This window comes from Hipposideros armiger, unplaced genomic scaffold, assembly GCF_001890085.2.
Source record: "Hipposideros armiger isolate ML-2016 unplaced genomic scaffold, ASM189008v1 scaffold_312, whole genome shotgun sequence".
Classification (NCBI taxonomy): Eukaryota; Metazoa; Chordata; class Mammalia; order Chiroptera; family Hipposideridae; genus Hipposideros; species Hipposideros armiger.
In genome coordinates, this window is record NW_017731662.1 from 1,108,004 (window position 1) to 1,129,633 (window position 21,630).

The window sequence follows — 21,630 nt, forward strand, 5'->3', positions numbered from 1 at the left end:
ACCAAACTGTACATTTTTGCCATATTTTACTGTTTTACTTCCATAAAGGGAAGAACGCGCATCAAGCTTGTGAAAAGTTGCATAAAATTTACAGTGACAATGCTCTACAAGAACGTCAGTGCCAATAATGTTTCATGAAATTCCGTGCTGGTGATTTTGATCTCAACGACACTCCTCGGGTCAGGGAGGCCCACCGTTGATGTTGATGGAAGTTGATGACGACAAAATAAAAGCATTGATCGAGTCAAACCCATGTTACACGACATGAGAGATTGCAGAAACATTGAACATCCATCATGCAAGTGTTCACGACCACCTGAAGAAGTTGGGATAAGAAAGAAAGCTCGATATTTTGGTTCCACAGGAACTCAAAGAAGCTTATTTGATGGCGGGTATAAATATCTGCAATATGCTCATTAAATGTGAGGAAAACGATCCTTTTTTGAAGTGACTGATAGCTGGTGATGAGAAGTGGATTATTTACAACAATGTGGTGTGCAAACAGTCTTGGTTCCGATGTGATGATTTGCCTCAAACAATATCGAAAGCAGACATTCATCAGAGGAAGGTTATGCTCTCACTGCTGGGATTTTAAAGGTGTCGTGTTTTTCGAGCTCCTACCAAGGAACCAAACAATTCGAATGTGTAATGTCGGCAATTGGACATTTTGAATGAATCCATCATCCAGAAACCTCCAGAGCTTGTTAATTGTAAAGGAGTTGTGTTCCATCACGACAACACGAGACCACACACAAGTTTGATCACCTGTCAAAAATTATTGGCGCTTGGAAGGGATGTGTTGCCACACCCACCATACTCGCCTGACCTTGCGCCGTCAGACTTCTACTTGTTTCGCTCTCTTAAAAACTCCTTGTGTGGCATAACGTTCAATTCAGATGAGGCTGTAAATCAGCACCCTGTTCAGTTTTTTGCAAATAAAGACAGGTCCTTCTATGAACAAGGCATTATGAAGCTCACTGAAAGATGGCAAAAGGTTATCGAACAAAACAGGCAATATATCACCGATTGATCTTTGTTCTTTATATAAATAAATGACCTTTGAAAAACATAGACAAAATACGTTATGACTTTTCCAAAGACCCAATATTTGTCACCCTTGTTCTGATCTGTTGATTGCTATTTCTTCAGGAAAAAAGTTAAATTTCAAATGTTGATGTGACTACATGGACTGTTAGCCAGATGAGAAGATACTCTAGCACCTGAGCAGTCTTCTCTGATATACTTCTTTGTGAAGCCCAGGAAGTTAGGATCTTCAAGCTCTAGCTCTAGCCCTCGCTGCACGAGCCAGTTTCTGTGAGAAATGCCCTGGGCACGTGTTGAGAACTCATGAGCTCAGCAGACAAAGATATGATGTTAGGACAGAATAATCCAGAACAGTTGTACAAGCTGAAATAAATGTAAAAACTGAACCAGATGGTCCCGAAATGCTCCTAGTACAGTCTGTGTCTGCCCGATAGCTTAAGGCAGCCACGAGAGCACAGGTGCCCTGGGGCTGGCCATTGGGAACACCAACAGTTGACTCATCTCTTTGGTGATGCTTTTTCCCAGTCATGTTCAGTAACTCAGTTTGAGCCAGGCCAGCTCATCTGTGGCTGATCTTCCAATCTGGAATTTTCTCCACTACATGAGTATGCTCACCATACCCTCTTCTGCCGATGCTTCCAGGACTCCAGTGGGACTTCAATCCTAGTGCCTCCAGGCAGCATGTGAACGGAAGCCCAACACAAACAAGGCAAGGCTGATTGATGTGCAATCCTCTGGGACTGAGTTTTATTGGATTAGAATGGGAGGTGTTAGGGGAGAAAAATCTCATCAAGAATGTTTCAAAGGGTTCCAAAGACCAGGGGAGTCAGGAGGGAGCTGAGCCACTGAGGAAACACTCCTGATGCCAGATCAGTAGGCCGGATGTTGGCAGTGGGAGAAGGGAGATTGAGCTGTTGTGGGTGGAACTATGAGGGTGTCCATTAGCTAACGGAGAAGGGCTATAGAGCCTGGGGCTGCCCCTGATCATTTTTCTTTGGTGTCCCGTCTCTCCCCCAAAGGCTTTGGGTGCCCCCTCTAAGGTTACCTGCCTCTGGTCTGAGCTGAGAAGGTACTTCTGCTGGGAGTTCAAAGAAAGGGAAGCAGGCAGCTCAATAATAGTGGGAAGGGTCAAACACATCCCCAGGGGAAACAGAGAGAGAATTGAAACTCATCCCCATTTGACCTAGCCACCCCTTTTCCCCAGTATAAATGTGAGCCATCCATCCATCTGAACATTCAGCGTCCTGTCTTCACTATTACTGGCAACAGCCCCAAGATCCTAAAGTGAAGAACAGTGGAGGAAAGGATCGCAAGACGGTGCCACACAGTGTGGAAAACCAATCTTAGAGCTTTGATCTTTTTCAGCAAAGAGCTCTGGCTGACATAACAAGCTGTCCAGAGCCCCGGCCCCTGCCTTACTTACATACAGATCACTGCGTGCATCTATACTCCAGTGAGTGGGGCTGTCTGGAAGCCATCATCTCAGAATTGTCTTCTGCTTTCTCCCATTGTCCCTTTTCTCATTCCCCTCACTTCCTCTGCCATCACCTTTCCCAGCTAGTACAGTGTCCCAGCCCTGGGCAGGTAAGGGCCCCTTCCAGATGGCAGTGGATCCTAAATAGCAGGTTTAATTTTTTTTTTCCCATTTGGAAAGAAGCCAAAAGATCCTGACCCCTGCTTTCACAGTTCAGGCATCTCCTCGCTTTTCTGTGTCTAATCACAGTAACTTAAACACCTCATGTGTGGTTAGGCTCTCAGAGGGGTGGATAGCTGGCAACACCTAGATGACTAACTAAGCAATTTATTATTGTTTGCTTAGGCAACAAATAAGCTGGGTGGTTACCCCCGAGGTCAGCCAAAGCCCCTCAAGTTCCTTCCCTTTCAGACTTAAGGGGTACACTTACACACTTCCTGAAGTCTCACTGTTAGTTGTATTTATCAACTCACCATTGCCCTTTCTTTGAGGAGCAGTGTTTGAAAGGGAAAGACGAGTTCCCCTTTTTCCTGCTGCTTTCATAATGATTGTTTTGTTCGCTTGGGATGAACTCTTTCAGGGAGCCAGGCTGCAGCCTGTTCCCCTGCTGTGTCTAATACACTGGGTGTAGTTATCTCCTTGTTATCTCTGTACCTCTGTCTCGGCCCTGGGAAGGGATCCCACAGCCCAGAGAGAACAACCCTCCCTCATCCTCCTTGCTACATGGGGGCAATGTCCACCTTGCTTCTTTTGTGCTGCTTTGGCTGCCCAAGTCTTCTTCCTTTGTGCTTGGCCTGCCTGCATTTATCTTTCTAGACCAAGGTTTTAAGAAAAATAAATGGTTCTCCTGGCACCATTCCACTCCCTGCCCAGTGATGTCTGCAAAAGAGCAGAGGTGGAGAATCTTACGGTGCCACCAACTGTCGTGGGTCCAGCTGCTCTCCTGCCAGTTACACTTCCCTGGCGATCGTAATTTATTCTTTTATCATCAACAGATAAGCCTTAAGAGGATGGTTCAGAAAATCTTGAGGCCTGCAGAAATCATTGCCAGCCCCTCTCCACTTACCAGTGCAGGGTAAAGACAGCTTTGACAGGCGGTAGCCTGAAGACATATGGTATTTGTGCTGTGGATTACGTATCTGATGAAAGTTCTCAGCTGTCTGGTTACTTCCCACCAATCCCTTTGACAAAGGCCCATGTGCAGAATTCTGAGGATCTCTGATTCACTGGCAGATCCTTAAAAGGGCCATCTCACCTGGCTTCTTGCCTTTTCTAAGCAATGATAGCATTTAAGCCAACCCAAGTAAAAAGGATTTACCCTATTTTGAAAGACTCCCAGAGAAAAAATTCTATTTGGGCCTCGTCGATGCATGTTGGGGGGGCTGCTATCAGGACATTATTTACATCAAATTTAAATTCTTTAAGTTGAAGAAATACTTGGAACATTCTTGAATGCTGGGAGTCAGGCAATTCCTAAGAATCAGTCTAAACAGCAGAGCTCTGAGGTCCTGCTATGATGCAACAATACAGGAGGCACTACATAAATCCTGATGAATGACTAAACAGAACTTTTTTAATCTGGAAAAATATTGGGAAAACTTTCTGAAAGCCAATTTGTAAACACGTTAAGCAAACAGAAAGCAGTGTAACCAACCACAGAGCACAGTCAATAAGAAAACATGCCACATTTAATCAAATGTTATTCTGTGACTGTCAGGGCTGGTGATTGGAGAGCAGTGCCATGCATAATCTCTTGTGGCCTCTGCATGGCTTTGGATTCCCTCCCACATGATATACCCTCAGTGGGAAATGTGGTCAGACAACACTGCTATTGGGGGTGAGTGGCCCTGGCAGCAGAGGCAAAAAAAAGATTGGTTAGCAGGGTCTCGTGCCAGCCCAGAGTGGTACCCAGCGGAGCTTGCAGGGGCCCATTGCTGGCCAAGAACGTCTTCATCAGTGACTTGGATGATGGGCCAAGACCGCGTCCCTCAATTGGGGGAAGAGACGATTAGCCGCTGAGAAGAATGATGAAGGACTTCCCCTTAAGCCAGTTAGGAGTGGGGGTAGGGGTGAGGGAATGAGCAGGCTGACTTTGATGAATCGTTAAGTGGCCAGAAGCAAGTAAATAAAGTCCGGGAGGACAAGCAAGGATGAACTGAGGGTCTGTGCCTTGTCACTGTTCTGGCAGATTCATGGAATGTGGAGGGTATTGCAAGATGGCCTAGGACAATGGTTAGGAAGACAGGCTTTGAAATCAGACAGACCTAGATCCGAATCCTGCCTTTTCTATTGCTAGATGCATTATGGCGGAAAAGCATCTGACTTCCTGGCTTCAGGGCCTCAGTGAGCCCATGAGGACTTCTCTGGGAATTTGAAAGACGGTGGCAGGCCAAGTGGATGGGTGCTGGGTTCATCTTTTTCTTGCTTCCTTGGCAGACAGTCTTGTACAGTGCAAAACCCACACAGACATACGGGGCTGCCCTGCCTGGCTTAGCTCAGGACTTTACTGCTGTGGGCCTCCATCTCCTTATCAGTAAAATGAAGATCATAATAGATATTTGAAGAGATTAAATGAGACAATACATATAAAATGCTTAGCACAGTGCTGGGCACGTAGTTGGCCCTTGATAAATTGGAGTTAGAACGAAAAGGAGAGAGTGGATCACGCCATCCCCTTTTGCCACTGACCCCGATGCTTCTGGGGTACACATCTGGGTTGCAAGTCATCGCCATTAGAAATTTCTGTCCTCTTAGCCCTTGTGGTCCCACAATGGTGGAGGGGTAGACGAAGCAGCAGATGTGTGGGAGCAGGTGGCCTTCCATATTCACTGGGAGTGGAGGACCATTTCTGGGGGGTGCAGTGAAGAAGAAAAACAGAACTAGGTAGGAAGCCTTCCCAGACTCGACAACCCCTTTCTAGGAGCTTCAGCCCTACTTCCCAACCCCACCTACTTCTCAACCCCTAGTCTTCTAGGCACTGCCCAGGCCTGGGCTAGCGGTTCAAGCTCCCACATGGATAACACATTCTGGAAGAAGAACGAGAACTCCAGCCTCCTCGCCTGCAAACGTATTGTCTCCTGCAACCTGAGGATGTTAGGCAATGGGGGTCCCGCTCTTAGACATCTTCTGGGGGAATAAGTACTGGTATCTAGGCTGCTCCAGACTTCCTGGGAGTAGGAGTCCCCGGCATCAGCCTCTGTTAGAATCTCTGGCACTTCTGTTAACCGGGGCTTCCCAGGGCACGGAGCTCAGAGGGTGGTCTCCAAACACACTAGGAGATCAACTGGCACTGTGTGTCCCAACATTCCTGGGGAGTCATAATGCCCCAAGATGGTGGGAAAAATCGGCAAGCCAGAATAGAGAGGAAGATAGAGAGGGAGAAACAGAATTCTGGCCCAGTAGGTGACGCTGGACAGGCTGTCCCTGGAGTGCACTTGGGACCAGTCTGCCTCCAGTGATGCGGCCTTGGGCAGTCGGTCCAGGAGAGAGTGAAGTCAACCCTAGACCAGGCCAACTGCACCTGCCCAGTGCCTTTTCTTCCAAATGTGAGACATGAAGGCCTTAGAATTAAAAAGAACACCCAGAGAAATTCACAGAGGTGCATAAATGGTATCAGGACCTTTAGGGGCAGGATGAGATGGTGGAGATCAGGAAGCAAGTGGATTCCGGAGAGAACACTGGTGTAGGGAGGGACAGCGCCCCACGCAAGGGACAGGAGCAGCAAGCAGGAGCGTTCCCCTCTGCAGCCACCAGAGGTCATTGGTTCCCACTGCTGGAGCTGCACGCGGCTCTGTCTTTGGGCTTGTCCCTCACCTTCTAGAGCCAGCAGAGCCAAGACATTTATTGTCTCCGTAAGCCCTGAAGCCAACACAGACCTAGCCGGGGAGAAAAGGACTCCATAGAACATCCTCCATCCTGCCAGGGGAGGCCAGGGGCTGGGACCCAGGCTCGGGTCCTCAGCCTTTGCTTTCAGGACACTGCTCTGAGCACGCCAGGGATGAGGACACGGCACAGCATCCCTGGCTGCTGTCAGTCCCCAGCCTCTGCTCCCCAGCTTCCTTCACAGAGGAACAGCCCTAGCCAGGGAGCCGCTTCCCTCTCAGATGGCCTGGGAGGCTGGTGTCACTGGGCTCTTTCCTTCTCTGTACTGGAATCCAGGACTGGGAAGACGGCCCAGCGCCCAAACCACCTCCACCCAAAATGTTAAGCATACTGTTTAAATCTTAAAAAAATGCAGTCTTCACATGGACCTACAGCAAACTCAGGAAGTTCTTTGTCTCAAATTAAACACACGTTGTATTTTTTAAAAACTCTATGTTAATAACACCACCATCCAGTTAGAGACCTCGGCGTCCCCGACATTTGGTCACTCAAGTCTACTTGCAAAGAGTCCCCTATTTGCTCTATCAGTTCAGGCCTGTCACCATTGCTTGCCTGAATCTTGATGAAAATCCTCGTCGCAGTCTTTCTGTCCCGGCCCCTCTGTGCTTGAATACGCCTCCACCCAGCCACCAATGCAAACTTGACCTTGCTACTCGCAGCTTAAAGGGCACTCCAGGCTCCCCTCTTGCCCAGAGTACCGAGTCCAGCCTCACAGTTTGGTGTGCCCACAGCTCCTGCCAGGGCACCTTCACCCAGCCTCATGGGACTCTCACAGCTCCTTCAACACCCAGAGGTCCTCCTGGTGCCCGGCCTTTACATGGGCTGGACAGTTCCTTCTGCTCCTGTGCCCTCCTCCCCTCTCCGGGTAAATACTCCCCCATTTGTCCAGATTCAGTGACACGTCCTCTTCTCTTGGAATGCTGGGCTGGCTCTGTTCTTTCCTAAGTGTTCCTGCTGCACTTATCACATCAAATGGCCAGGTTTTGGCTCTATGTCTGTGTGGCCTGACCAGACCGTGAGCTACCTGAGGACAAGAACCTGGACCAAGTGTATACATCACTACGAAGTTATCCCAGTGACATATACATTGTTTGGCACTTAGGAAGGGCTTTAAATGTTTGATGAATGAATTCATGTTCTCAGTGAAGGTTAAGTCGCATAACACAATAAAAATCAAACCAGCTCTCCACCACAACGAATGCTTTAGCTAAGGACCAACTTGCAGCTGTCTCTCTTCCTGGTAGAGGAGCCAGAGTGATGGCAAAAGTGAGGGTGGGGGGCTTCTGACAACCCCCAAGCTTTACTCTTCTCATTCTACCTTGACACTGACACACTGAGCACCTGCCCTGTGATGCACAGTAGGCTATGCAATCATGCAAAAGATGGGGTTCCATCCTCACCCCCAGTTTATAGATGAGGAACCTGAGGTTTACGAAGGTTGCCTCAGGGCATTCGTTCAGCAAAGTGAAGGGCAGAGATGGGGTTTGACTTCAGGCAGCTCTAAGGGCTTGTTCTTTATCACAGCATGGAAATGAGAAGACCAGGGATCAAGTCCCAGCTCCGCCAGTACCAGTCACCTCAACAGCTTGGGCCTCCATTTCCTCATCACATGACCAGGTAGACTTGAGGCTCAAAAGGGATTGGGGCTATGCAAGCATCTAAAAATTACAAGGTGCTATGCAAATGTGAAGGACCGTGGTTACTAATCTTCGTGGCTCCTATTCCCTTTGTCCCCTTTCCTTGCTGTCCTAGCCTATATTTTCCGTCCCCAGACTCTAGTCCCTATTTCTGAGCACTTCTGTGACTTGGCAAGGTCAGTGTATACCCAAGGAGCTGTCCATTGTCCTTACCTGATCGTCTGAAAACCCAGTGAGCAAGCAGCACTTAGATGTTTATGTTCCTGATGCCTTCCTGTCCTGGAAGGGACATTATCCCTGTCCCCGCCACCCGGACCCCGCGCCCTGGGGGTGCTTGAATATTCTGGCCTGTCTACCTCCCATCCTTTTACCCACCTGCCCTTTCTACCCCTTCCTCCTGTGGCTCATCAGAGTAACCTCCACCCTCCTTTCCTGTCTCATCCTCTGCCCCACTCCTTCTTTGACCCCCAAACCTGAACCACTAGGGGCAAAAACTGGTCTCAGAATGTCCCTCCTATCTTTTGTATGAGGGGCTGGAGTTGTACGTGGGAATCAGGGAGGGACTTCTGTGGAACGCCATACCAACTCCTCAATTCCCTTCTGATGAGCATTTTCCTAAAGTGGTCAAGTGTGTCCTGAGGCATGGGCACAAATGCCATGAGGGGGCTGTGGTACGCGGGTGCACTGCATTCACCAGCTCTTTAATTTTAAAAGAAAATACCTTTCCCTTCGTGCCAGAGCACAGACACCTTAACCACCCTCTTAACCATCCTTAACCATCCTCTTAACCACCCAGGACCATAGTTCTCCCTTCCTAACTCTAATAATTGTAATGAGGAAAAATAATTCCATGATGGGAATTGGCACTCTAATGTCTCCTCAAGAATTCAAAAGATATTTATACCTGTGATTTCCTTTAGCATCAGAAACATCTCTGTGAGGAGGGAGAAGGAGCAGTTCTATTTCACAGACTCTTTTATTCATTCACTTATCATACGTTCATTTATGAAATATTTGCTGGGTGCCAGATTCCACGTTAAAACATGGAGATGCCAGCCCGGCGGAGTGGTTCAGCTGGTTAAGAGCTCGCTTGGGAGCACCAGCTCTGAGCAGCAGGGCTGCAGTTCGGACCCCACATTGAGGGCCAGTGACGCTGCGCCCTCTACAGCTAAGATGGTGAACAGCAGCTCGACCTGGAGTTGGGCTGCTGTGAGTCACCAGTGATGGCGTAGGCTGCAGCGTGGCTGCTGTGAGCTACGTGAGTGGCTGGCAGCCAGCGTGAGTGGTCGGCAGCAGGCGAGAGCTGCCGTGAGCTGCCGTGAGCCACCGTGAGCAGCCGACCAATGACCGGCGACCGATTGCCTCACCCGGGAAGAGCGCAATGATCATACCAACTTGGGCCAGTGAAGCAACATCCTCCACAACTAGACTGAAGAACAAAACAGCAATTTGTCTACCTGTCTGTTCCCCTCCCGCAATTCCCCAATAAAAAATATCTTGAAAAAAAAACAAACACCAAAAAACAAAAAACAAAAAAAAACATGGAGATGCCAAGGAGCTCAAGGTCCAACTGGGGGCAGGGGAGGATAAAAGTGCAAGTAAGTACAATATATGATGGTAGCTCTTATACTGGTATCTTGAGTGTTAATGGGAGCTTAGCGCAAGGAGCACGTCAGTCTATATAAAAAGTCCAGGAAGGCTTCATGGAGGAAGTGACGCTCATGCAGAGACTTTAAGCATGTGTAGTGACAGGAAGGGAGGCTGCTCCTGGAAAGGGAAACAGCACGTGCCAACGACACATGGAGACATGATCGAGGAGCTACAAATAGATGGGGACATCTGGAATATGAAATGAAGGGGGTAAAATACTGGCAGAAGCAGTGGGACAAGTGGGAAATGCCAGATCATATATCCACATGCAAAAGGGCTTAGACTTCTACTCTGTGGGCCATAGAGAGCTGAGGGCCATTGAAGAGAAGGGTGGGGGCACACAGCACTTGGGTAGGGTGTGGAGGGTGGACTGGAGTAAGGGCAGAACAAGGGGACCAGCAGAGGCCACAGCATGAATCCTGTTGAGGAACTGGGGTGGTCAGAGGAGTTAGGTCACTGGGAGGGTCCACAGCCCTTGGGGTGTCTAGCATTTTCCAGCCTGAGTGGAAGCTCTGGGGCCATCAATACTGGCTCTTGTCCCCAGTTCATGCCAATACCAGGCAAGAAGCAATAAGCCAGCCTCATTTCTCCCACGGCACTCGGCCAGGGTCGCTCAGTTATAATTTCCTCTCCATAAAGCACTGGGAAGGCTTCCAGAGTACTTCCTCTGCCCGAGCCCCCACCACTCCACGAGGACAAGTCTCCCACTGGAAGTGTCCAGGGAGGAGACAGTCTCCTCCCCTCCACACTGTCAGCACACAGGGGAGGCCGGGCGACTGGCTTTGCTCTCGCTCTGGCTCATTTTCCTTCTGGAGCAGCAGGCTCATCTCCTGCATTTTTAATAGCTGAGCACATTTAGCATTCAGCACACACGTGTGGGTTGATAAGGCCCAAGGAGAAGGCAACACACCATGCAGGGGAGGAAAACCTCCTCCCTGCTCCTGCCCACATCAGCGGGTGGTTGGGTTTTCAGTCCCTGTCCCCCCCACCAAACACACACACACACACACACACACACAGTTCAGCACTCTGGACCAGGGGAGCTGAAGCCACACAGCAAACGGGGAAGTCGGGCTGGCTGATTCAGTCCCCAGGCAAGGGGCAGGTCCCCTGGCTGAGCAGACTCATAAGTAAGGTGTGAAACGCTCATCTTAGCTTAAAAGAGCCACAGAATCATAATTCCCTCTTGACTTGCCCCTGTAAACAGGCTCATCTTGCCCACCTCTCTGCCTCTGCTGGCAGGGGGGCTCTGAGAGCCTGGGTGCTGGCGGGAGGGGCATGATGCCAGGCAGATCTGCACAGGACAAATCCGGTAGCTTGGGGATAACCTCTCTGTTTCCCTTTTCTCCTAATGCAGTTATTTCTAACCTCCTCAGACACAGAAGGGAGAGAACAAACCCACAGACCATTTAGCCTCGTGTGAGATGCTGGGAGGTCCGCCTGGACCCAGGAGTAGTGTTTATCACTGTACACATGAATTTGGGCTATTGGGTAAGAGCACCCCTGACCTGCTGTTAGTGCTAACCTAAAGGCCCAGCCCGCGACCGGCGGGCACGACTTGGCTTTCTTGGCCTTTACAGGTGATGCAGAGCTCTTTCAGAGCAGGGGAACAGAACTGCAGTAGGGCAGTCTGCACAGCCTGCGGGGTCCTCCGTGCCTGAGTATGCACTGATAAGTGGGAACACCACACACCTAGCCGCAGGCTCACGTGAGAAAGGAGCGAGTTCCTTCCACCTTGGCATTTAGCAGTTTCTGCCCAGGAGCGCAACCTTCAAGATTAGATCTAGGAGCCACTGTAACACACCTGCGAATCACAGAGCCAGAGGGACCCACCCAGGCTCCTCTGGCCTCGGTGTCCAGATCCGTGCTGTCTGATATGGCAGCCACCAGCCGTTTATGGCTACTGAGCATTTAAAAATGTGGCGGAAAAACTCAATTAAAAATTCTATTTAATTTTAATTCCTTAAAACTTAAAAAAAGTTCCCCGACGCATTTGTTAGAAAATGTTTAAATATGTTTGGAACAACTTGACTATGTGCAGATCTATTTTATAATTGCTAATTTTTAATCAAGTATTTCTGATGAAAATTTAGTGTCCAAATTGAGATGTGCTGTAAGTGTAAAACACACACAGGATTTTGAATATATATATATATATATATATATATATATATATATACTACCTCATTGATTCTATGTTGAAATGATAATATTGTGGATATGTTAGGTTAAATAAAATATATTATTGAAAATTAACTTTGTTTATTTTCCACCTTTTTCAACGTGGCTACTAGAAAATTTAAAATTACACGTGTGGCACACATTATACATCCATTGGATAGTGCCAGTCTAAACAATTGTAAGGTTAACAGTTTCCAGGAATTAAAATCTTATAACCCCTTTCAATGGTCAGATCCATTTCATTCAATTTAACAAATATTTACTGATGAGGGCATTGTGTTTGCTGGGTGTGAGGTCCTACTGTGTAGGAGGCCCTGCAATTACTACTGAGCAGAAAGAATACAAGTCTAATCTATGGCACCACAGAGTCACAGGGGGATTAAAAAGAGATGCCAGTCCATCGGCTGGTAAGGAGGAAGTAAAAGAGAGAAGGGCTTCAAGAAGAAGGTGGCCAGTGGGCTGGGCAGTGAGGAAAAGTGAGGATCTGGGCCAGGAAAGTAGGGACAGCATGCCGTGCAAAGAACCTTGGTTTACCAATCCATCCTTCCTCAGGTTCTTCGCCCCCGAGTCCCCCTTCTCCAGGGCCTGCCCTTGGCCCCTGGCTCTTCTCAAGCCTCGTACCTTCCCAGGAGGTCCCACCTGTACCCATGGCTTCAATGCCCGTGTCTACGCAGACAACTTTCAAATCTCCATTCCCGACCCATACCTCTCTCCTGATCTCTAGGTCTGTACAGTCAATGCCCATCGACATGTCCATATAGATGTTTCTCAGATATTTCAAACTCCATCAACACTCCACACCCCCAGCTGAATGCATCTTCTCCCCACCCTAAACTCGGGACCTTTTTGTCCTTCTCTTGAGGAAGTGGCGGGAGCAGTCACCCAGCTGCCCAAGCCAAGAACCTAGATATCATCCTTAACTCCTCCCTTGTATTACCAGCCCTGCACACCAGCCCCAAGTCCTGTGGCGTTTTCTGCCTTCATATTTCTCCCATCTGGCCCCTTCTGCACATGCACACTACTGTGGCCTGGGTCCAGGCTGTCACCATGCCTCACCTAGATTACACAAAAGTGTCCTCACTGTTGTTGCTGCTTCCTGAGTGTCCCCTCAAGCCATCCTTTATGCTGCTGTCAGGGCGATCTCACTACAATTGAACATTGCTCCTTTAACAACTGCATGCAGCTTTCGGGGGTCGGAGGGCAGTGCAGATTCCTGAGATCAGCACAGACAGCTATGACCTATCCTGCCCACCTCCCTACTTCACCTCCTGCCTCTCCCACATGCAAATACTCCTGACATTCTGTTCCCTTTACCTGGGACACTCTTCCCACTTTCTTTAAAAAAGTCTTTTTATTGTGGTGAAAAATATACAACCTAACATTTACCATTCTAATTTGGTTTTCCTTGTCTAGCTCATTTCTACTTATCCTTCAAATTCAGCTCAAGTGTGACCTCTTCTGAAAATCCGTTTCTACGTCCTCTTCTATGCTACCAGTATCTTAGCTTTTATCCCATTGTACCATGTGTTAGCTATGTCTTTTTTACAGACACCCTAAGACAGTGTCTGTCTTATTTAACTTTGCATCCCAGGGGCTGCACTGTACAGCTGACCAGGTTTTGTACTGCACAAGGATGCCTAGTGGAGGAAGTGAGTAGGGGACGAAGACCATTGGCCAAATGTGCACCCTGGTCCTGGGCTGCATCCAGGCCTTTTTCTAATTGGCACAAAGGTGCATAGGTGACTTCAGTGGGTCCTATATATCCCCAGTACTTGCTATAGAGTTGACACCTAGTATTATGGTAGATGCTCATTAAATGGCTGAGTAAAGACAGATGGGTACCCTAGAGAATGGTCAGGGGGACATGTGGTAGGGGAGCTGGAGCAATGGGATGGTACTGAATGATTAGGGCTCGATTAGGGGGTTTGAGCCACTTTGTAGAGAGTCCCTTATGTTGGGGTGAGGGGCTAACTCTTAAAATCTTTGAGAATTTTTGAGAAGACTGTGACTTAGAATCACAAAATCTTCAGGCTTGAAAATGAGACTCAGGGAAGTAAAGTTACGTGTTTAAGGTCACACAGAAAGTTAGTGGCCGAACCAGGACTTGAACTGGCTTTTCTTTTTCTCTTGGAAGATCTAATTGGCTTTATTAAGTGATTCAGGGATTGGGCAGCCTCCCATCTAGCAATTAGAGGGGTGCTCCCCCAACCTGGCTTTTCTTGCCCCTAGCTCAGTGTCTGTCCTTCCACACTGCTCCCTGGGGAAGCCTTCCTGAACTGAGGCTGAGCCCTAGAAGTTTCTAAGCCAAGTCTTCCCAGCCTTCCTGACGCATGTCCCTGGTGATGGTGGGTAGGGGGATGACAGCCGGGCTGACCGGAGGTGAGAGTAACTAGTAGGCTGCTGCAAACAATGCTTAGCCCCTTTCACAATGCACCTCTGCGTCTGTCTTCAGAATATCCACCTAGTTTAAGTTAGGTAAATTGCCTGTTAGCTTTCCGTTCTTCACACAAGGCAAGCACTCTAGTGTGGGAGCCTTTTTCTCACAAGAGCTATTTGCCTCCTTGTAATTCTTCTGGTTGCTTTTCTTTGGGCCCTGGCTAGTTTTTTCAATTCTTTCAAAATCACCTTCTGCCTCTGGCCGAAGGGGCCTTTGGCCAACAGCAGGTCTTACTAAGTGTGTGTTGAGTCAGTTAAATTTAATGTGGACAGAGAGTTAACCCCAGCGGTCTCCCCGAAGGCTTGCCTCCTGGGGGGGGGGGGTTCTTGCTGTCCTGTCTCACTCTCCAGAGACCACATTTATCATTTATCATTTACTGCGTTCATTTTATTAATGTGATCTTCCGCGACTCCTGGGTCTCCCTCCAGCTTACTCCTCCTGAGCCCCTTGCCTAGCTTTCCTCATTTGGTCTCACGGTAGCTCACTTCTGGACCCTGAATAAATGGTTTTATCCTTTTCCATTTTCAACTTCACTCTGAGTCAGAGCCATTTCTCTACTTTTTCAGACAGATTTGACTTCTCGACCTTTATTCCTGGGTTGCAGAAGCTCTGTCCTTTGGCACATGTGATAAAAATGATAACATTACCATCAAATATTTATCGAATGTGTACTCTGCTCCAGACATTGAACTTGCTGCTTTTCTAGAACGTTGCTCACTTAATCCTCACAACAACCCATGGGGAAGAACTATTATTAACTCCATTTTACAGATGAGGAAAACTGAGGTGCACCAAGATCGAGGGACTTACCCAAAGTCACCCAGATGAGGTTTGTACACAGGCAGTGATTCCGGGCTTGAGCTTACATCAGGACACCTGATGCTCTCTTAACAAACAGCCTTTGGGGCTTTCTGAGGTCACTGGTAAGAGGGGGACTCACACTCCCAGAGGCCCAGCGAGATCACTGCTGTTACTCTCAGGCTGGATTTTCCCTAACCAGCTATTATTATTATAATACATCCTCCTACAGGATGGACCTGAGAGCCTAACAATCAGAAGAGAACAAAGCTTGTCAAGGAGGCCCACCTGCATGACGGTTAACTCCCGTTCTTGACAGCTGTGGCTAACCTTTCCACTCCATCACAAGGCTCTTTACTTGATTTGGCATAATTAGCTCTTTACAAAGTTATAATTTCCAGCGTGCAGTGACAAACCAATTGACGGATGATTTTAGTCCACAGCTTTCCTAGGTATGAACTGAAGTATAATTAACTATCACTAATTAACAGAACACTTTTTCTCTTCAAACATTTAAATCAGATGAACTCCACACCCATCCCTTGTCTGCCTTCGTGAGGCCTGAAAGGTAAGGCTGGAGGCTCTTGTAATAAGCCAGTCCTTAAGTGTTTCATGTTAGGTCCCTCTGCGTTTGAAGATACAGGCAGACCGCGTTTTATTTACATTTCACTTTGCTGCGCTTCCAGGTGTTTTTTTACAAACGGGAGACAAGACCCTCTGCCAGCAAAAAGACGACAACTCGTTTTAGTGCGGTGGTTCAGAACCAAACCTGCGATATGTCTGAGGTATGCCTATACTCATCTTCTGTCGCCTGTCCTTGTTTTCATTTTGGTTTCCTATCAGCCCATGCCACAGGTAACCTTCTCTGATGTTTTGGTAAAGACTGAGATTAAAAAAAAAATGAATTAAAGCCTCTGATTTTTCATAGTCACCTGCAATTAGCTCTCTCCCACCCAATTAAAAGGGTGACATTCTCTTAGGATTTCCTCTTCCTCATCCCATGGTCAGTTCCCAATTACCTGCCTCTGCTGGCAGCTATTCCACCAGCAAACACCCAGCTGCTCACAGCAGGGAGACTCTGTGGGGGGCCTGCCTCCCAGGGCTGCAGGACCACCAATCCCCACTCCCCACTTCCCCATATTCCCTCCCACCGTAATCCCTGCTGGGCAGACTGACTGTGCTTTTGATTATTTACACCAGTGCTTCTCTTCACTGGGGAGGAAAATTGAGAGGTGACCGTATAACTGAGGAATATTTCCCTGTTACTCTTTTCCAAGACACAACTTGGTTCAGCTCTCAGGAGCAGAAAAAATTCCCCTGTCAGGCCTACGGCAGTTTAAGGTCCTATGTTCTTGCTGGTGTTTAGCTTTCTCACCCCATAAATCTGGTGTTCGGTCCCTTCCCCCCCTTAGTTCCCCCAAATCCTGAACACCAGACGAGGCCCAGGAACAAAGCCAGAGGGTAATCACTGTTTCCCCATGGTGACAGGGATAAGCAGGGAGGACAGACAGCTGCTGGCTGCCAGCACCCGACACTCACCATGGTTTGTCCCTTGATCCTTTCGCAGAAAAGACTGTGTGCTGTTTGCTGCTGGAGGTAAGTAGATTGTCTTTGGGCGTTTTGAATGGCTTTGAGGTGCTGCTGGCAGAGTTATGGCCGCTGAGACAGGCTTTTGTTTTCACCTGTACTAGTGATGTCCTGGAATTGGAGGGTGGAGATGCTGGAGAGGAAGAAGGTCTGCACATTGAACCGTGTCTTCTCTCTACAAAGGGAGAAAGATCAGAGCTCAGCACCTCATCTGTAGCAAGTGAGTGTGTCACACACTCATGTATACTCATCTGCAACAGGCAAAGAGACGTGCTCTTCTTGCAATGCCTGCATCCCTGAAGCCTCAGTTCTGGCTACGGTTTATCCTGACACAGCTCCTCTCCTACCAATTAGTAACGACATTCCGCATTTCTGTTTCAAATGGCATACTAAACTAATACCACGGTTCTTACGGGAGGAATTTTTTAGGCCATTCTTCTGCAAAACCACTTCCATAGGACTAGAGAGGGCACCAAGTGTCACCTGAACACAGTGGGATAACCACATAGTCAAAGCGATCCCCAGGCAACTACTCAGAGGCCACAAAGTCCCTCAGGGTGGTGGGCAGGGCAGGACTCCCAAGAGAATAAATAGGAAATTCTCAAACCTGGCGCACAGCAGGATCGTTAGGACCAGAAGGAGCAGTAAGGGCAGAATGAAAGTGTCCTCGAGAGCTACGATTGGACCAGCATCTGTCCACACACCAGCTATGGCCTCTCCAGGGCTCCCTAAGATCCAGGGTTACAGCTGCTCAGCTGGGACATGCAGGAGGACACCAGTGCTTAAAGCAGAGCCCACAGATGTGGGGCCTGGACTTGGGTGGACAGGCACAGCTTCCTGGGGGTTCTACAGAAAATCCAAGAGCGCTGGGCAGACATGTCCCACTTGTTCATACTCAGTCAGACCCCATAGGCTCAACCTGATGGGCGGGATGAGGACACTGACCAGGACAGCAGAGCATGAAGTAAAGCTCTTGTGTCCTCCCGCTGTGGTGGTTTGCAACTATTATAGGGTAACAGATTTGATAAAAGTTGAGGACCTCTCCCAAGAAAAATGCACATTTATACATGCCCCCAAACTTAGTACACTGTTACAAGAAGGAACCCTGGACCCCCCAAAACACAAAGGCTCTGAAATTGTGGGTCCTCTCTGGCTCTCTCGGGCGTACGACAGGGCCTAAAATCGCGTTAGTGCTCAATTAATATGTGCTCGATAAATAAATGAAATTATAACAGATGGGAAGAACTAGAGATCACAAATCTGGAAATCTGGGTTGAATGTGATAATGAACAAGGTGGGAGGCAAAGATGGCAGCCCACATTCTCCCTCCGCCTCTAAGCTGAATTGCATCTCCGGCTTTTGTCGTCAGTGAGACATTTCTGGCAGCTACTCCAGGCATCTCACCTGGTCTGTCGGAGATGGGACTTGGGATTTTCTCTGTGCTCCACTGTACTAACGCCTTCCAGGTTATCTCAAAGCAGACTGACTCTAGTCCTCTGATGAAGTGGGAATTGGGAGGAAAAAGTGGATTTTTGAGGATCATCTGATTTTTGGGTATTTTTACCTGACCAGTAGTCATAGTTTACCAACACTGAATAAACTTAGAGCATAATATTTCTTCATTGAATCAGAGTAGACCTTGCATACATGCTCAGTTCCCAGAGCCATCCTGTTGAACGTTTTGAAAACCAAGAGCGAGTTCCAGGGCCTCTGTTTTGATGTAGTAGAAAGAGCCCTGGGCTGGGCGTCAGGAGATCAAGGCTCCAGCTCCAACCATACCACATTATTAGGCTTGTGGCCTGGAGTTCACTACTTAAACTTTCTCAGTTTCCACGTCTTAATCTGTAAATGAAGTGGGTCCCTAGATGGCTTCTAAGGCCTCTTTCCACTCTATTATCATAAATACAAGGCATACTTACACCTGCTCCTTCTCTTCTCATCCCTCATGATTCCTGAATAATTATAGCTGAAGTATTGAAATATTTTACTCAAGCAGGATCTCCCTTGGTGGTATTCATTCTTTGCAAAAATTGTACTGGCCTTTGCAATCCCAGTGACACAGGCAGGAAGCAGCCAGGCGTCGCCACCCTCCTCACGCCTGACTGGCCAAAGAAGACCCAGAGAGGTGAGGTGACTCGCCAAGGTCAGGGCCAATGGCTATGCAAGGAACAGGGCCTCTGCGCCAGGGGGCCTCTGTGCTGTGGCAGGGGCCCAGCTGCTTCTCAGGAAAGCAGGAAATGGGGTGTATTGTGACCGGGATTTGGAGCCAGGAAATGAGAAAGTGCGGGAATTAGAATCACTGAAGATTACACCTGGGTTTTAAAACTCAGCTCATCCCATCTCCTTGCTGAGCGATGAGGTTATCAGAGAGGTGATTAGCTACCAGCTTGCAGGCAAAACTAGTTGGAGGTGATGCTGAGACTAGAACCAGCGCTCCTTGCTTCACACCCATAGTTCTTTCTGCCCTTTGGAAATGTTCTCCTTAGCAATTTCTTTTTTGGCAGAGGTTTCCAAAACTAAAATAAGACTTTGATTTTTACCACTACTGTTTGGGATTTTTCTGCAGTCTTCCTTCACTCATTTGCTGTCACTTACTCAAGCTGGCAGAGGGGGTGGGGAGAGCGGATGTGCAGAAATATTCCTCAGTTCGGGTAAGGAGATAAGCTTTGATAACGAAGAGAAATTTCATTGTGCAAAACTAAGAGTTAAAAATAATACAAGCAAACAATGATCAGTCACAAGAGGGTGCCATTAAGGACAAAATGAATGGGCCAGACCAGCAATTTTAAAATCACCTTCCCAGAGAACTCGGATTAGTGACCCTGCCAACCTATTCCGCTGCTAAACTCACAGAAAAATACAATTAAATCAATGGATAAGATTTTTTTTTCTGGGCTTTACATTTTAGTTCCATAAATTCTTCTTGAATGATCAAATGAAACAGTAAGTTGCATATGAGAGAATCTTTATCAAAACTTGAAAACAGCCCCTTACCCTTAAATTTTTGGCGTGTGCTTTTGTATTGTTCCTACTCGTGAAACTGTTCTGTGTTGTTGAGACTGACTTAAATCTATCCCTATTGCAAGGTATCCCACGAAGAGATCTGTACTTCCGTCCCCTGAGCCAGAGAATGAGCTTCCAGCCACTGGTGCAGGCAAGAAAGGCTGCATGAGAGTTTAATGTGGGGATCAGGGTCCACACTTTACTCGGCCACACTTTTGAAAATGGATAGAACTGATGTTGCCAGTAGGGCAGAGTGAGGAGATTTTCCAGAAAGATCCTATTCAATCTGTTTCCCTGGTCTGTGAAGACCTGTGTGTAGATACCTTACAGGGTAGGGTTTTGTCTTTTGGAAGAGAGGTGGGTGGGCTGGTGATAGGAGAACACAGGGTCTTAGTTTCTTATAAACAGATGTTGCTGTGCAGGTGGAGTGTCTCTGAGTCAAGTTTCCAGGTTTATATTACAATCATTCTGATATAAGCTTTCACCTACTTTGGGCTTACTCATTTTTTTCTGTTTTGGCCAACGGACTGCCTTAGGTAGATTCCTATAATTATTTAAATTCCACTTGCCCTGCCCAGAAAGAGTTTATAGAACACTGTTTTTTACACTCACTGTTAAAATATTTTATAGAATGAAGCAATTTGCAAGAAAAAGAACCCATCCCTCCAAATTTTCTCCTTCTTTGTTAATGTACATAGATTATTAACAAAACTGTAATCAATGGATATTTTGGACTATTCTTTTTCAACCGACATTATTCCATTTATACATTTCTAATTTCCACACATGCGTCATTTTATATGGCTAGGTAATAATCATTGACATGCTGTAAATTATTTAGCCACTCTCTTACTACTTACTGTCTAGCTGTTTTTTTTTTAACAATTTGTTTAAAAAGTGATTTAGGATAATTTCTTTGAGATATAGTGAAAGGTTGCGGTAGTTTATAGCTCTTGCAACACATTTCTTTCTAGGCCATGTGACAGAAAGACCAAACCAATCTATTGTGCTAATGTTGAATGTGAGTACCACATACCTACTGAAGTGAAACATAAAATCACTGCCAGAACACCATGCAGAATTAAGTGTCTACGAGATGAAACACAACCTCAGTGAGTGCTCTCCGGGCAGTAACCTCTGGTCTCACCCCTTCTGTCCTTTGGCTAGTGGTAATAATAATTTGTTAAGACTTTCCCATGTGCCAGGCACTCTACTAAGCACTTGATTTACCTTGCAGCATTTAATCCTTGCAATACCCCAACAGATACTAGTATTATCTTCTATTCCACAGATGAGGAAACTGAGGCTCAGAGGTATGAGTTGCCGAAGGTCATGGAGCTGGGAAACATCAGCTCTGGGCATATCGTTACAGCTTGTGGTCTTAAATCCCAGAAGATGCTGCAGCAGATGGGATCATTAGGAAGAGCCCACTGGATACCCACCTGCCCCCCGGTAATTGGGCATTTCAGCAGGGCACCTGACTCCCCTAGGGAGAGGAAAGAAACACCATTTAGGTGTTTCCACAGCTTTTAGGTTATCAGTCAGCAGGGCCATGCCACAGCCTAAGACCTCAACCCCAAAGAGTTGGGGACCCCAGGACCAAAGAAATGAAAAAGCAAATCCTTTTTTGCATTTCCACTACAGGAAGTCCAGACCAAGGCCTCAGCAGCTGGTTGTCTTAAAACCCTGCTTTACCATATATGCCTTAACCATCCATGTGTGACCCCAGGGCACAATCCTGGGGACCAGCTGAGTGGGGGCCCTTAGAGACCCCGACTCTCAGCATTCTAAAAATCAGTTTGGTGTGGGGAGATCTCATGTCTCCACAGTTTTCTGCCCTTCCTCTTCACAGGTAAAACCCACCAGGTTCTCAGGCAATTCCATCCATTTCAGTACAAATTCAGAGCCCCTCCCCCTACTGTGCTTATTCACTGAGA

The 21,630-nt window shown here is 47.5% G+C and overlaps 1 protein-coding gene across 13 annotated transcripts in view; it reads right to left on the reverse strand.

Annotated features, from left to right (window-relative positions):
• The window catches only part of ATXN7L1 (ataxin 7 like 1), a 234,598-nt gene that overhangs the window by 35,473 nt on the left and 177,495 nt on the right, over positions 1 to 21,630 (reverse strand). For all 13 annotated transcript variants that reach the window (XR_002125984.1, XM_019660148.1, XM_019660146.1 and 10 more), the window contains one exon: positions 16,643 to 16,865. Coding sequence is in view for 12 of the 13 variants with exons in the window: in XM_019660148.1 (XP_019515693.1) it covers positions 16,643 to 16,865 (223 nt within the window). In the remaining variant the exon portion in view is untranslated. The remainder of the gene's footprint in view (positions 1 to 16,642; positions 16,866 to 21,630) is intronic.